At 43.1% G+C, this 13,245-nt stretch overlaps 2 protein-coding genes across 2 annotated transcripts in view; both read left to right on the top strand.

The window, feature by feature from the left end:
* Positions 1-13,245, top strand: part of LOC106805126 (ciliogenesis-associated TTC17-interacting protein-like) — a 52,394-nt gene that overhangs the window by 28,324 nt on the left and 10,825 nt on the right. The window contains 1 exon segment of the mRNA XM_014806608.1: positions 9,020-9,135. Coding sequence (XP_014662094.1) covers positions 9,020-9,135 — 116 coding nt within the window.
* Positions 10,882-13,189, top strand: LOC106805145 (ciliogenesis-associated TTC17-interacting protein-like). Its single transcript, XM_014806638.1, has 3 exons — positions 10,882-10,953; positions 11,357-11,436; positions 12,977-13,189. Exons 1-3 carry the CDS (start codon positions 10,917-10,919, stop codon positions 13,160-13,162), a joined length of 303 nt encoding a protein of 100 aa, XP_014662124.1. The 5' UTR covers positions 10,882-10,916; the 3' UTR covers positions 13,163-13,189.

Raw genomic sequence — 13,245 nt, 5'->3', positions numbered from 1 at the left:
CAACAAGAAAGAGGTGCGAAATCAGGTAATCAGGCGCCAACGCTAAATTGTTTCAAACAACATAGCATCGACTTGGTTTGGTGACGTCACATGTTGCTACAGGGTGCTGAGCTACACCCGCTGGACGGTTGCCTGGCAGAGCAACGCAAACGTGTCAACAACATCGGAGAATTTGAACAACAGTGGAGATATTTTCAAATACCTTTTATAAGATAACGCGCAGTGAAATGGGAGGCACTAGAGTTTATTTTGTCATAAGGTAGTGTGATTATTCATGCCACGAAGTATTTGCTAGTCTAGTACTGTAGAAATTAGCGTTTGGATGCGCATTGTGAGGCTTTAAGCATTATGTTATTCACAGCTGCAGTGCCCGTGCCGCACACATCTTCACACGCACAATAACACGCATACCACACCTTTGCCATTATCGTATATCGTATTATACTATATTGTATGCACCTGCTGCGTGTATACCTTGCAGCGAAACGCGACTCTGATATCTGCGTTCACATGAGGATTTCAGTACCGTACTTGAGCGTTCACACGCTAAAAATATACGCGGCTTATTCAGTACCGTACTGAAATACGCGGCTTACTCGGCGCGGAATCACGTTCGCTACACGACGTTAGTGTAGCGTGTGACGTTAGTGTAGCGTGAGCGTGTAACTAGACGGGGTCCGTCATAGTTAGCATTCTAGTTCTAGTTCTAGCATAGTTATTGCCAAATACGTAAGCTGCGCACGTGTATTCACGTAAGCAGATTAACTTTAATAACACCGTGTGCCTGTCGCGCGCTGCCAGCAATTATCCTGAGGGGAGGACGCTGAGGAAAAATCTCGAAGCCGTGCTTGCGAATACGCAGCAATATATCTATACATCGTACATACACGTGTTATCTGTAAGGTGTGTGCGCGCTTGCGGCTGTGTAGCGGCCGTGCGTAATGGATCCTTGTTCAAAGATTCTTGTAAGAAATAACCAGTATTGTGACCGGGCAGCGTGTATCTCGATTGCTCTGTCACGGCAAATTTTCCAGTTTTCAACCACCTAGCCCGAGCAAACATAGCAAACAATGTGAGAGGCCACGCGACATTTCAGTTCATAACCTTGTCGCAGGGCCAAAAAAGGGTACCCGGTTATTGCAGTTTGCTTTCACACGGGGGTCCGACATTCGATTCGGGTACGTACTAGATAATATTTAGGCCGTGGCTACGCGTCCGGTCATATATTTCTTATGTGAACCCAACTATATGTTTTCAGTAAAAAACAATAAACAATAGGTTTTTACCATAATATTGCTTACCTTTAGGTATTTTATCAAAGAAAATGTGTTTTTGTAACTTTTGAAGCAATAGTAAATCCAGTAAAATGAACGATTTGAAAGGGGGCATGGCCTAATCGTGATATAGATTTGGGAATCTGTGCTGAGCTTTGTAATGGATGACCGGACGCGTATAGCCACTGAGTAATATTTAACCTAAGTTTGTTTTGCCTTAGTGGAAGGGGGATCTCTTGCCGTACTTGGCACGTTAGTGACGTGACAGACGTGACACCAGCACCGCCATATTGTAGTACACGTATATAGAACGTGTGTTCTGTGGTCAGGATTTTCGCTTACATCTGTACTAGTTAGGGTTGTCATTCGAGTCTCTGAAGTCGTAAATGAGTCACCTAGACTGTTTGAAAGAAAAGCGAATGTGCTTCTTCCATACAGCCGTTTTTGCGTTCTTCCGTTATTTGTAAACGTGGCGTGATTTCGTTTCCGTGCAATCAACTTCAACAGCCACGCGTTTTTCTGTGAAAACCCTTCAAAGTTTGTATCAGACAAATAATTGCCATTTTCCAACATTCTAATGATAGTCGTGACCGTTTTTCGGTGGTTAAAATGATTTACGTTAGAAACATTATGAGCAAATAAAAGGAAATTATCACTTGTTTCCCCGTTATCTCAATCTTGACATTTAGCCGAAACACGCGAATACGTAAATACGGGAAATTCTCTTGAGTGTCAGTCACTACTGTTTACTCTTAATTTACACGTTTCGATGGAATGGCTTGGTTTGTTGTGTACGGTTTTTGCACGAACATGTTCCTATATATCTTGTAGGAACATGTTCGTATATATATATATATCAAGAGTAGATAATATAACATGTTATGTTATCATGTCATTGTGATGTTATATTATCTTCTCTTGATATATATATATAGTGTACAGATATATCATGGTGTTTGTTAGCACTGTGTCAGCAGACACTGCTGCTGCTCACTGCTAAGCTTGACTGTGAACCCCATATACGGGGAAATAGTGTGCATATACTACACTACTATTCATGATCATGCAAAGTTGATCACCTGTGTGACACGCGTAGCAATACGTTGTCCGTGGACCGAAATATCATATTAGTGGGAAAACCCACTAAAAGCTTTTGGCGCATGAAAAGAGAATCCGTTCTTGCGCAGCGAACCCCCTTATTAGGGTTTCACGTACACTTAGGAGACAGGGGGTCAATTAGGCATATCTGTGCAGGATACATGTTTCTTGTGACCGCGATCGAGCCACTAGTCTCTCCCTGAGTTTGTCAGCGGTACTCAGTTCTGCATGCGTCACTCTTGGGAAATAAATTCATTATTATTGGCGATTCTTACGAAATAAATTCAGCGCTAAAATCATTCGTTTCTGAAACGATACATAATGTATGTGAGATCACGTCAGACAGGCATGCGGTTCTTTGCATTTTAGTTTGTTCAATTGGTATACCATGCCTTATGGTATTTCTGCGTATATTTTATGTCCACGTAGGCTACAACGCTTCGCTACGCGGGTCACACAGGGGATAAACTTTACATGATCATGAATAATAGTGTAGCAGATGCAAACCATTTCCTCCTTATACAGGCATGCGGTTCATTTGCATGGAAGTTTGTTCACTTGATATTTTACGTCTTCGTATGGCTGACATTGGTCCGTCAGTTCATGCACGCGTCGTATATCGAGAATAAAATTATGTAAACCTTTACGATGTGTATAGCGTTCTAAGCACGGTCATGGGGATGATAGGGAAAGTATAGCAGATAAAATATTGCATGTTTCACAGGTATTTGGTAAGATTTTGACGATTGTCACTCAAGTTGCAAAATTGCAAGATGAAATTTCTGCTCCAACGCGTTCGCCGTTTATAGCCTCGTTCACACGAGACCTCGTATTTATGAAATACGGTATTTGCGAATCCGAATTAGACAATACGTCGGCGAGCGTTCAGCACGCTGATATCGCGGCTCCAGAAATGCGCGTATTTGGCGAGCTGGAGCTGGCGAGCGTTGCTTTAAACAATCAAGGGACAATGCGAATAACAATGCAATGCGCAACGCAACTGCGATAAAATACGTAGAACTGTCGACGACCGCTCGACAGTTCCCCACTCGCTCCACCTGGAACTGTCGAGCGCGACCAGTCTAATAAAATACGCGCGCTTCAGAAATCCGCGTATTTAGGCGTATACATGTAGGAAATGCCGCGGTCCAAGAAGATCCGGTATTTCTCAGCGACGGAAATTATTCGGGGTCCTTGTAAGCATCCGTATTTACATCAATCACCGGATCTGTTCTAGATCCGTATTTCTTGACGGGCATTTTGCCTAGTGTGACGCTAAATACCGAATTTCTTGCTCCGCTGTGAACGCGGCTTTATGTGTAATTACTTTATTCGAACAGCTTCTTAAGGAAAATGGCATTTACACAGCAGGCTATATGCGATGTATTTTATTTACACGTGCGATTATTTTAAGATTAAGTAATTTGGCGTCTAATTCTTCTCGTTACTGCTCAAAATAAGTGGGCAATAGAAAGGATGCAATAGCTATACATCATTTCACGGCCATTCCTACACTTTATACTAATACTAATAGAAAGTGTAATTTTGTAGCAAATTCGATATTGGCACTGGCGTATGTGCCGAAATTTGTTGTGCCGCTAGCTCACGCCCGACTCACAGCAACAATGAAGAACCTCATTCGCTACCCTACACATACTTACGATACTAAACTAGCAATGCCTAGCGGTATAATCTAGATGGTTGTATTGTTTATCAGCTACTTTCTTAACTTTTGATCAGACGCGCGTACATTCTAGGGGAGATATGTCTGCGGATGAGTCGCAGGTATTCACGTACCGATTGCAGCCTAGTATGGCAGGATACCCGGCGGGCTGCGCCCGGCCAAATAAAGACGGGTCAGTTGTGACCACGTTGTGTGAAAGAAAAATACCCCCCAATAAATATACTATCTATCTTGCTATCTATCTATCTATCTATCTATGCTATCTATCTATCTATCTTTCTTATCTATTATCTATCTATCTATCTATTCTATCTATTCTATCTATTATCTATGCTATCTATCTTATTATCTATGTTTTATGCCTTCTATCTATCATCTATCTAGCTTATCACATCTATCTATCTTATCTATCTATCTAACTATGTAGCTATCTATCTATCTGTTTATTATTTTATTATCTAACTGTTTTCTCAGGTAGTCAGTAATAGCTGAATACTCCCGTTTGGAAGTGTTTTGACTTTGAATCTGTAGCTCCAGGGCGCCGTTTTATTTGTTTCCGTTTTAGCTCATTTCTGACATAGTAGATGCAGCTTTGTAGAATCGGACAACGATCGTTACGTCCCGTCCGTCCGTCCGTCCGTCGTGCCGTGCGTCGTGTGCCGTCCGTCCAACAGTTGGGCATGCGAGCGGTGATGCGTTGGTGGGATATCTTACCGTCGACGTACGTACCATACTATTCGCCCGCCCACATCCGGGGGCGGGATCAGTCCAAAACGAGTTGGGATGTCGAAGCTAGGGAGTCAAGGTCAAGGTCAAGAGGCTGTAAACGAAGGGGGAACATTCACATCTTACACTTAAGGTATTAGGCGAAGGACATGGCATGAATTGGGGCACCAAATCCTACACGGCATCGATAGGTGTGATCAGTCGGTTTACTAGATCATGCGTACGACAGAGCCATCACTGTGCGCAATTGAGGTCAAAGTCCAAAAATGGGCACAGGGCAGATTTTAGACGATTTTCTCTGAGGAACAAATGGTCTGACGGAGCGATTGAAAACTTGTTTTGGTTTCAAGGGTGACCTAGCTTTTTATGGCTTTTTGAAGAGCGCATCCGAATGTCCTTCTGCTGAACTACCCCCCTGCGCCGTAAGAGTACAGTGTCGGAGTAACCTTTTGACCTCTCAGATGAGAGGGTTATACATGGATTTAGTTTACTGTCTGTTAGACAGAATTTGACTGCGCGGGTTTTGCGTAGCTAGAATCTATAATGCTGGATGTACGAGGCTACAATTCACAGTGAAATTTCAAAAGCTAAATTTGGTTGAAGAAGGTTTATGCTCTCTAAGATCTATAATTTTATGGCATTCTTGTGAGCTGTCAGTATTTTACTGTTAACGTATGGCGCACTGCCAGTGCGCCACGTGCCAGTGGCATCGGTGGTGGCTGGCACTGCTGGTAGTTTTTGGCCTGCGTTTAATTAGTTACAGGTGGGAGTCTCTATGCAGCCTGTAGGCTTGCGTCAGGTAAATGGATAGAGTGCATTACACTATTCAGCTGTCTTTGCAATAGTTTGTTGCTACTACTAAGATGGGAGCTTGCCATCTTTAAATGTGAAGACACTTAAACGTAACGCGCCATCCCGTGGCAACCTTTCATACGATGCCCAACAAACTTCCTTTGAGAAGGTTCGCTATACGCCTCGCCTGTGCATTCCACCAACCCAATAGATATTCGGGCGTGTATGTGCAACAAGCTTTGGGACTACACAGGGTTTACATTAAGAATCGCACCACTACCCCGACACAAACGAGTCACGCTTGTAGACCGTTAGATGAGCGCTGTGCGCTCCGCGCGGCACTTGTTTCGTGTGTTTTTTTGCTTAGATGACACTTGGAGGTCAATCAATGTGCCCATGCCACACTTCAGCCCCATCAGAAATTTACCCTACTGAACGTCCTTGGATATTTCAGAGTGCTGCGATATTGATTTGCGATTGAGAACCAGACACAACAAACAGCATCATACATTCACATTAAGTATAGATATTAGATTCGACCCGTTTACCTGTCACTCCTACAAAGCGTTTATCAAAAAAAAAATATAACCTATAATCGTGAAGCCTCGCCCCCCCCAATTCCAATGTCTTCATATTTTCATATAAATTAATTAGTTTAGGATAAAATAGAAGAAGAACTAACAGTTTTGTGATGGCAGTTGATGTCGATTTGCCAGAGATTAAGCAGGCCTTTCTCGTTACGAGGAACAAAATCCCATCGTACAAAGAAGCTTGAGTTATGCATGCAGTGCTAATTTTGCATTTTAATTATGAATATATATATATATATATATATATGATAACTCTTTTTAATGACAGACACATCCGTGTGACAGATAACAATATTGTATTATAATTGATCGAGGAATTACACTTTGTTTTGTTTTAGGAATTGACAAAAAAATGGCATGGTAAAATGAAGTAAAAGCATCTGTGCATTTCATCTGATTATAGAAGGTCGGAAGAAATAAAAGTCTTTTTCTTCATTTTACCCTAGTCGAGTTTTTGGCCAACTTTTTTGCCTTTCAATTTAACACCGCACCGGAACAACAGCTCCTAATTAAAATAAATGTATTGATTTTGGCGTGGGAAGTAGGGGGTTTGGGAGGCGGTGATCTACACACAAGAGGCAACGCTGGGATCACTGCTGACACTGAGAGCATAATGATGTCATGTTTAACCGCTAATTGCTTTAGCAGGCTAAGGTTATGAAGTTATCTGCTTCGATCGCAGATTCTCGCGTTTCGCTCCCCGACTTGTGTGATGGCTTCTACTGTGTGCCGGCTACAGCGTGACAGCATATAGGCCTCTCTTCAAGGCTGACTGCTGGTGCTGAGGCTGTCTCATGGCTTGGCTGCTATGTCTCAGGGCTGGCTGCAGAGGTGTCTCAGAGGCTGGCTGCTATGTCTCAGGGCTGCGCTGCTCAGTCTGCAGGGCTGACTGCTGCAGTGTCTGAGGGCTGACTGCTGAGGTGTCTGCGGGGCTGACTGCTGAGGCTCGTCTCAGGGCTGACTGCTGAGGCTGTCTGCGGGCTGATTGATGAGGTTGTCTCAGGGCTGACTGCTGAGGTTGTCTCAGGGCTGACTGCTGAGGCTGTATCAGGGTTGACTGCTGAGGTTGTCTCAGGTCTGATTGATGAGGTTGTCTCAGGGCTGGCTGCTGAGGTTGTCCCAGGGCTGACTGCTGAGGTTGTCTCAGGGCTGTTTGATGAGGCTGTATCAGGATTGACTGCTGAGGCTGTATCAATTAAGGTTGACTGCTGAGGTTGTCTCAGGGCTGTTTGATGAGGCTGTATCAGGGTTGACTGCTGAGGTTGTCTCAGGGCTGTTTGATGAGGCTGTATCAGGATTGACTGCTGAGGCTGTATCAATTAAGGTTGACTGCTGAGGTTGTCTCAGGGCTGTTTGATGAGGCTGTATCAGGGTTGACTGCTGAGGTTGTCTCGGGACTCACTGCTATGTCACAGTACTGACTGCAATGTCTCAGTTCTGACTAGTATGTCTTAGTACTGACTACCATGTCTCAGTTCTGACTAGTATGTCTTAGTACTGACTACCATGTCTCAGTTCTGACTAGTATGTCTCAGTACTAACTACCATGTCGCAGGTCTGGCTACATTGTCTCATGACTGCTAATCCTGTCGAAGGACTGACTTCTGGAGTCTTATAACTGACAGTAACTTCCAGAAAGTGCTTTGTTTAGATATTTTTGTTGTCAGCCTATTGCACCATTTTGTTAATCACTGCATTCATTTACATATCCGCGTGCTCACAACGCATGTAAATGAAGTTGGAGAATGTGTGATTGTTATTTATTTCCCTTTAACTAATTAGTCGAGTATAATCGGAGCTCCGCGATTGCTGCGATGTTTTGACTGGTTATTTATAATGGAGAGATTAAAACATGAGCCGTATAGAATCAACAATGGCGGCAATCACTTTTGTTCTTCCCGTAAGCATGCTGAATTGCAAACTATATCTATACTCTCAATGCATCCATGCACCGTTCCCTATCAAATTATCGGCAGATTCCCGCTGAGACTGTAATTCTTGAGGAACCCTTTATGTATTATTTTGCCGTAACTCGTGCCAGAATTAGATTGGCAGGTAGGTAGGTAGGTGTGAAATCAGTATTCTAGATTGGCTGAACACGTAGCATAGTGGGGATAAATTATTTGATGATGCAGTACAGAAAATTGTTAACCATTTTTCTCAGTCGTCGTTATAATTTTCGTTGTGAAACTGCAACGTCAGCATGCGATATGCGTATCAACGTCAGCATGTACTGAATGCGATGAGTGTATCAATGTAGACGTGATACCAAGTTACAATCAGTTACGTTAATTATATGTTGGTTATTGTTGCAGTGCTACTAAAAAGTCTATTGGTATTGAAACTATGGCTATGAGTATAAGTGTGAAGATATGAAAGATATGGCCATATAAATTATATATATATATTTATGATATTATGTTGTGTTTTAGCGGCCTTTTCAGTTATATTTAGGGTAGATATCAGTATTGCGAAAATCAATTGCACCGCCCACTTAGGGAGGTGCGTGGACGCGTGCATGCTCCCTTATTGTTTAAATGAGGATCAAAATCATGCATAGTAATCGAATATTGCACTGAATTTAGTACAAAAAAGACAACAAATTTTTGGCTATAGAAGTCGAATTTTTCTCGACTATTTGGGGAAAAAACAACAACAAGGTGAAGTTAGTGACATTAGAATGTGGAGTAGCCCACGTTCATCGTCAGCTGCTGGTGCTCATCGGGAAAAAACTGATAGCCTTTTTTTGATTTTGTACTGTTTCTCTTTATCTACGTCGTCAATAAATATAACTCCAGATAATGTTGAAGCACCGAAATATTTCATCAAGGTTATGTATGTCTATTCTTTTGAAGATCCAGCAGAGGTATCCGGGTTAACCTACACAGATTCCTTAGTGACGTTCTCGGAGCAAGGAAAGGAGCTGGGAGAGTTTACGATATGTGTCGAACCAACTACACGCCATTCACAGGTACGTGCCGGCCTTACTACTACCCTGATTTACTGCGAATGTCTGTTAAAGGAAACCATGCAGTACGAGCACTCATCCCGATTTATGACGCCACACTCATTTCACTTCATATATGTGAAACCATTATATTAGGAGTCTATCAATATTCTCAATATATCTTCTGATTATATATATCCCCCCCCCCAATTCCAATGTCTTCAATATTTTCATATCAAATTAATTACGTTTAGGATAAATAGAAGAAGAACTAACAGTTTTGTGATGGCAGTTGATGGTCGATTTGCCACGAGATTAAAGCAGGCCTTTCTCGTTACGAGGAACACAAATCCCATCGTAACAAGAAGCTTTGAGTTCATGACAGATGCCTAAATTTTGCATTTTTAATTATGAATATATATATATATATATATATATGATAACTCATTTTATGAAAGACAAACATCCGTGTGACAGATAACAATATTGTATTATAATTGATCGAGGAATTAACTTTGTTTTGTTTAGGAATTGCAAAAAAAATGGTATGGTAAAATGAAGTAAAAGCATCTTGTCATTTTCATCTGATTATAGAAGGTCGGAAGGAAATACCAAAGTTGCTTTTCTTTCATTTTACCCATAGTCGAGTTTTTGGCAACTTTTTTGTCTTTCAATTTAACACCGCACCGGAACAACAGCTCCTAATTAAAATAAATGTATTGATTTTGGCGTGGCGAAGTAGGGGGTTTGGGAGGCGGTGATCTACACACAACAGCAACGCTGGGGATCACTGCTGACAACTGAGAGCATAATGATGTCATGTTTAAACCGCTAATTGCTTTAGCAGGCTAGGTTATGAAGTTAATCTGCTTCGATCGCAGATTCTCGCGTTTCGCTCCCGACTGTGTGATGGCTTCTACTGTGTGCGGCTACAGCGTGACAGCATATAGGCTCTCTCAAGGCTGACTGCTGGTGCTGAGGCTGTCTCATGGCTGGCTGCTATGTCTCAGGGCTGGCTGCAGAGGTGTCTCAGAGCTGGCTGCTATGTCTCAGGGCTGGCTGCTATGTCTCAGGGCTGACTGCTGAGGTTGTCTCAGGGCTGACTGCTGAGGTTGTCTCGGGGCTGACTGCTGAGGCTGTCTCAGGGCTGACTGCTGAGGCTGTCTCGGGGCTGATTGATGAGGTTGTCTCAGGGCTGACTGCTGAGGTTGTCTCAGGGCTGACTGCTGAGGCTGTCTCAGGGCTGACTGCTGAGGCTGTTTACAGTGGCTGTGTATGTTACATGTATATTTGTTATGTATATATACAGCGGCTGTGTATGCTACATATATATTTGTTACGTATATACAGCGGTTTTCTATGTTGCATATATATTTGTTACATATACAGCAGCCATATACGTACGTCCTGTGATTTTACACGAGTCTGATGATTTTATAATTGAAAACTCTACTCACGTACATCAATAACTGCATGAAAATTGTTTTACTTCTAACGTGAAATTATTCTGGCATTACAAGATTATTAAGTTTTGCATTTTTCATGTCTAATCAGTGATTTCTTTGTGGGATTCAATTGGTGAGAATTAAACATTACCAGAAATTATCGACAAATTTTTACTGCCGAACCTTATAATCGAGGATGATGAAAAAGCAAAGGAGATGATGAGACATTAAGCAGTGTGACAAGCCTGCGTTAAACTAGAGATTGGCTCATGTATGTGGAACATAGCTCAGTGACTGTACAACGTTCGCTCTATTTTCAGGCATCTAGCATACAGGTTACAAGTCGGTTCGCCTGTGTCCATGAAGCTTATAGGAATACCACCGTATAGTCAATTAGGTAGGCTTTGCTGCTCATCGCGTGACAAACTCGGCTCTCACTTACGCTTTATGCAACAAACCAGCATCGTACCCAGTAATTACCGCACGTTAATAACACGTGAGCTGCCTAGCTGTTGTCGGCAAATTTCCGTGCGTCCTATTGATTTGATTTCGTTTGCGTATATACGCCTGCATTCCCCTAGCACTAGGGGAGTCCGTGAACTGGCAGTGTACACTCGTTTCTAATGCGCAATGGAGTAGTGTCGTAATTGGAATATATCCCGCGTTCCTCACGTGCTGCGTATTAGTAGCCGCCTTACATACTGCATGCAGTCGGACGTCGACTTCGATTTACCTTCGAAGTCTTTCACGTTCTTTCGAGCGGAGGTGCGAGATTTAATGGTGGCAATCTTATGTTCCAGAGGGTGCTTTGGGGGTTACGAAAAAACCGCTGGAATGGGAAAGCGATTTACAGATGAAGTCTAATTTTCTCGACAAAAAGGTATGACGTTAGCGTATCGCGTTTCGTCGTTTCTTCTTCTTCTCCATTTGGCTGTGCATATGTTACGTAAATTCGACCTTACAGAACTTTTCAAATAAATGATTGCGTTTTTCTCCAATAATCCCTCATCACCAATAAAATCAATGTAATAAATTTACAGCCCACTGGCAAAAAAGTCGAGCGGGCCAGCTTGGAAGTGTGCTGCTAGCCCGTTAGCTAGCTTCTTGCCCTGATAGGGTGCCTGCCCTGCCTGATAGCTTTCCCTGATACCTTCACTTGCAGTGCACATGATGCATGCCCCTGCAATCACTGCATGTCTAGCATACGCCAGATGCTAATTCTTATTCTGAACTCTCCTTCTCTTCCTGGTTTCCCTCCCAGTATTTTCATGTTTTACACTATTAAATAATCAATATATGTGCTTGACTTGAAATGTTTCCTTGGATTAATAACTATGCTTGCATTAGAAGCGACCGGGGTATTGCCAACTTTTTTTGAAAAAATTTCCATAGGAGTGCATATTCAATTATGTAAAAGAAGCCCATGGGAAGCTTGATTGACATTAGGGAATTTCACGTTTTTCTTCTCAAATACATTACTTGTTATGCGGTGTATTACTGTATAATTGATAGCGTACCATAGTGTAGCCTGATCTAAAACAACAATAATAATTAGAGCAAATATTTCAGTTTGCCTTAGAAGAATTTCAGAAATGCATTTGAAATTTCTTGAGCCCAATACCTTCCTCTGCTCCTAGGCTATTTCCCAAATTTTACACAATGTCCTGTCACACCTGAATTAGGTTTGATTCTTCCCACTCATAGTGACATTAATTTGCATAAGTGGCACTAATTGGCTTCAGGTGTCTAACGCCAACATAACACAGGTGACATGAATTAATTAAGACATGTTCAGAAGAATATGCATAAATTTATGGATGTTTAAGCCCAATTACTGTGTCTAAAGATGCTGTAGATTTTTTAGAAAGCTACACATACTGAGAAATAGACTTGATTGGGAGATTCGCTGTGTTTCTGTGTAGCCGTCCTGCGTCAGTCCATCCAAGCAAAATGCGCTGAACGGCAGCATGGCACAACAAAAACGCACAACAACATTACACATCGTTAACACTCGTATATATAACCTGCCTGTGCATGCTCGTACATTAATTTGAGTGTCACCGGTGCTTGGATTTACATGCGCCAACTATGTACCGCCAGCCAATCGGCAGCACTTACGTGAACCAATCATAGTGTGATAGTACGTACTGTCACTGTCAAAAGTGGAGAAGGAAGGAAGTCACGCGAACAGGGCTGCGTGTAAGTGAGAGCGAACGAGATGTATAGGCATTTCGTTGGGGTCCACATGTTTCCTCATTGTATATAGCATCTCACGCAGCAAACGTGTGCCAAATTTGGCGTTTGCACAAATTTAGCGATCAGCGTGCTAAAAAGCTCCACCAGGGGGCGCCGGCGACGCGCGACGGACGCGCGACGAGATGTAAATGCGACTGCTCGCGTTCTCTTCTCCGTCGTTACAGGAACAGCTGAAGGCCGACCACGGAGTGTACATGCGCCGCCATCCCGAGCTGAAGGCAATCCTCGCCGACTTCCTGCAGTTCCTGCTGCTGCGCAAGCCGCGAGACGTATTCGCGTTTGCCGCCGACTACTACGCCTCGTTCTGCCACAAATACCCCGACAACCCCCTGAGGGCGCCACCGAAGTAGGGTGGGGGCGGCCGCCGGAGCAGGGGGCGCCACCGAGGTAGGGTGGGGGCGGCCGCCGGAGGAGGGGGCGCCACCGAGGTAGG

The sequence above is a fragment of the Priapulus caudatus genome, unplaced genomic scaffold (assembly GCF_000485595.1).
Source record: "Priapulus caudatus unplaced genomic scaffold, Priapulus_caudatus-5.0.1 Scaffold101, whole genome shotgun sequence".
Lineage (NCBI taxonomy): Eukaryota > Metazoa > Priapulida > Priapulimorpha > Priapulimorphida > Priapulidae > Priapulus > Priapulus caudatus.
The sequence above is the reverse complement of the archived record's forward strand: the minus strand, read 5'-3'. Positions and strand labels throughout refer to the sequence as shown.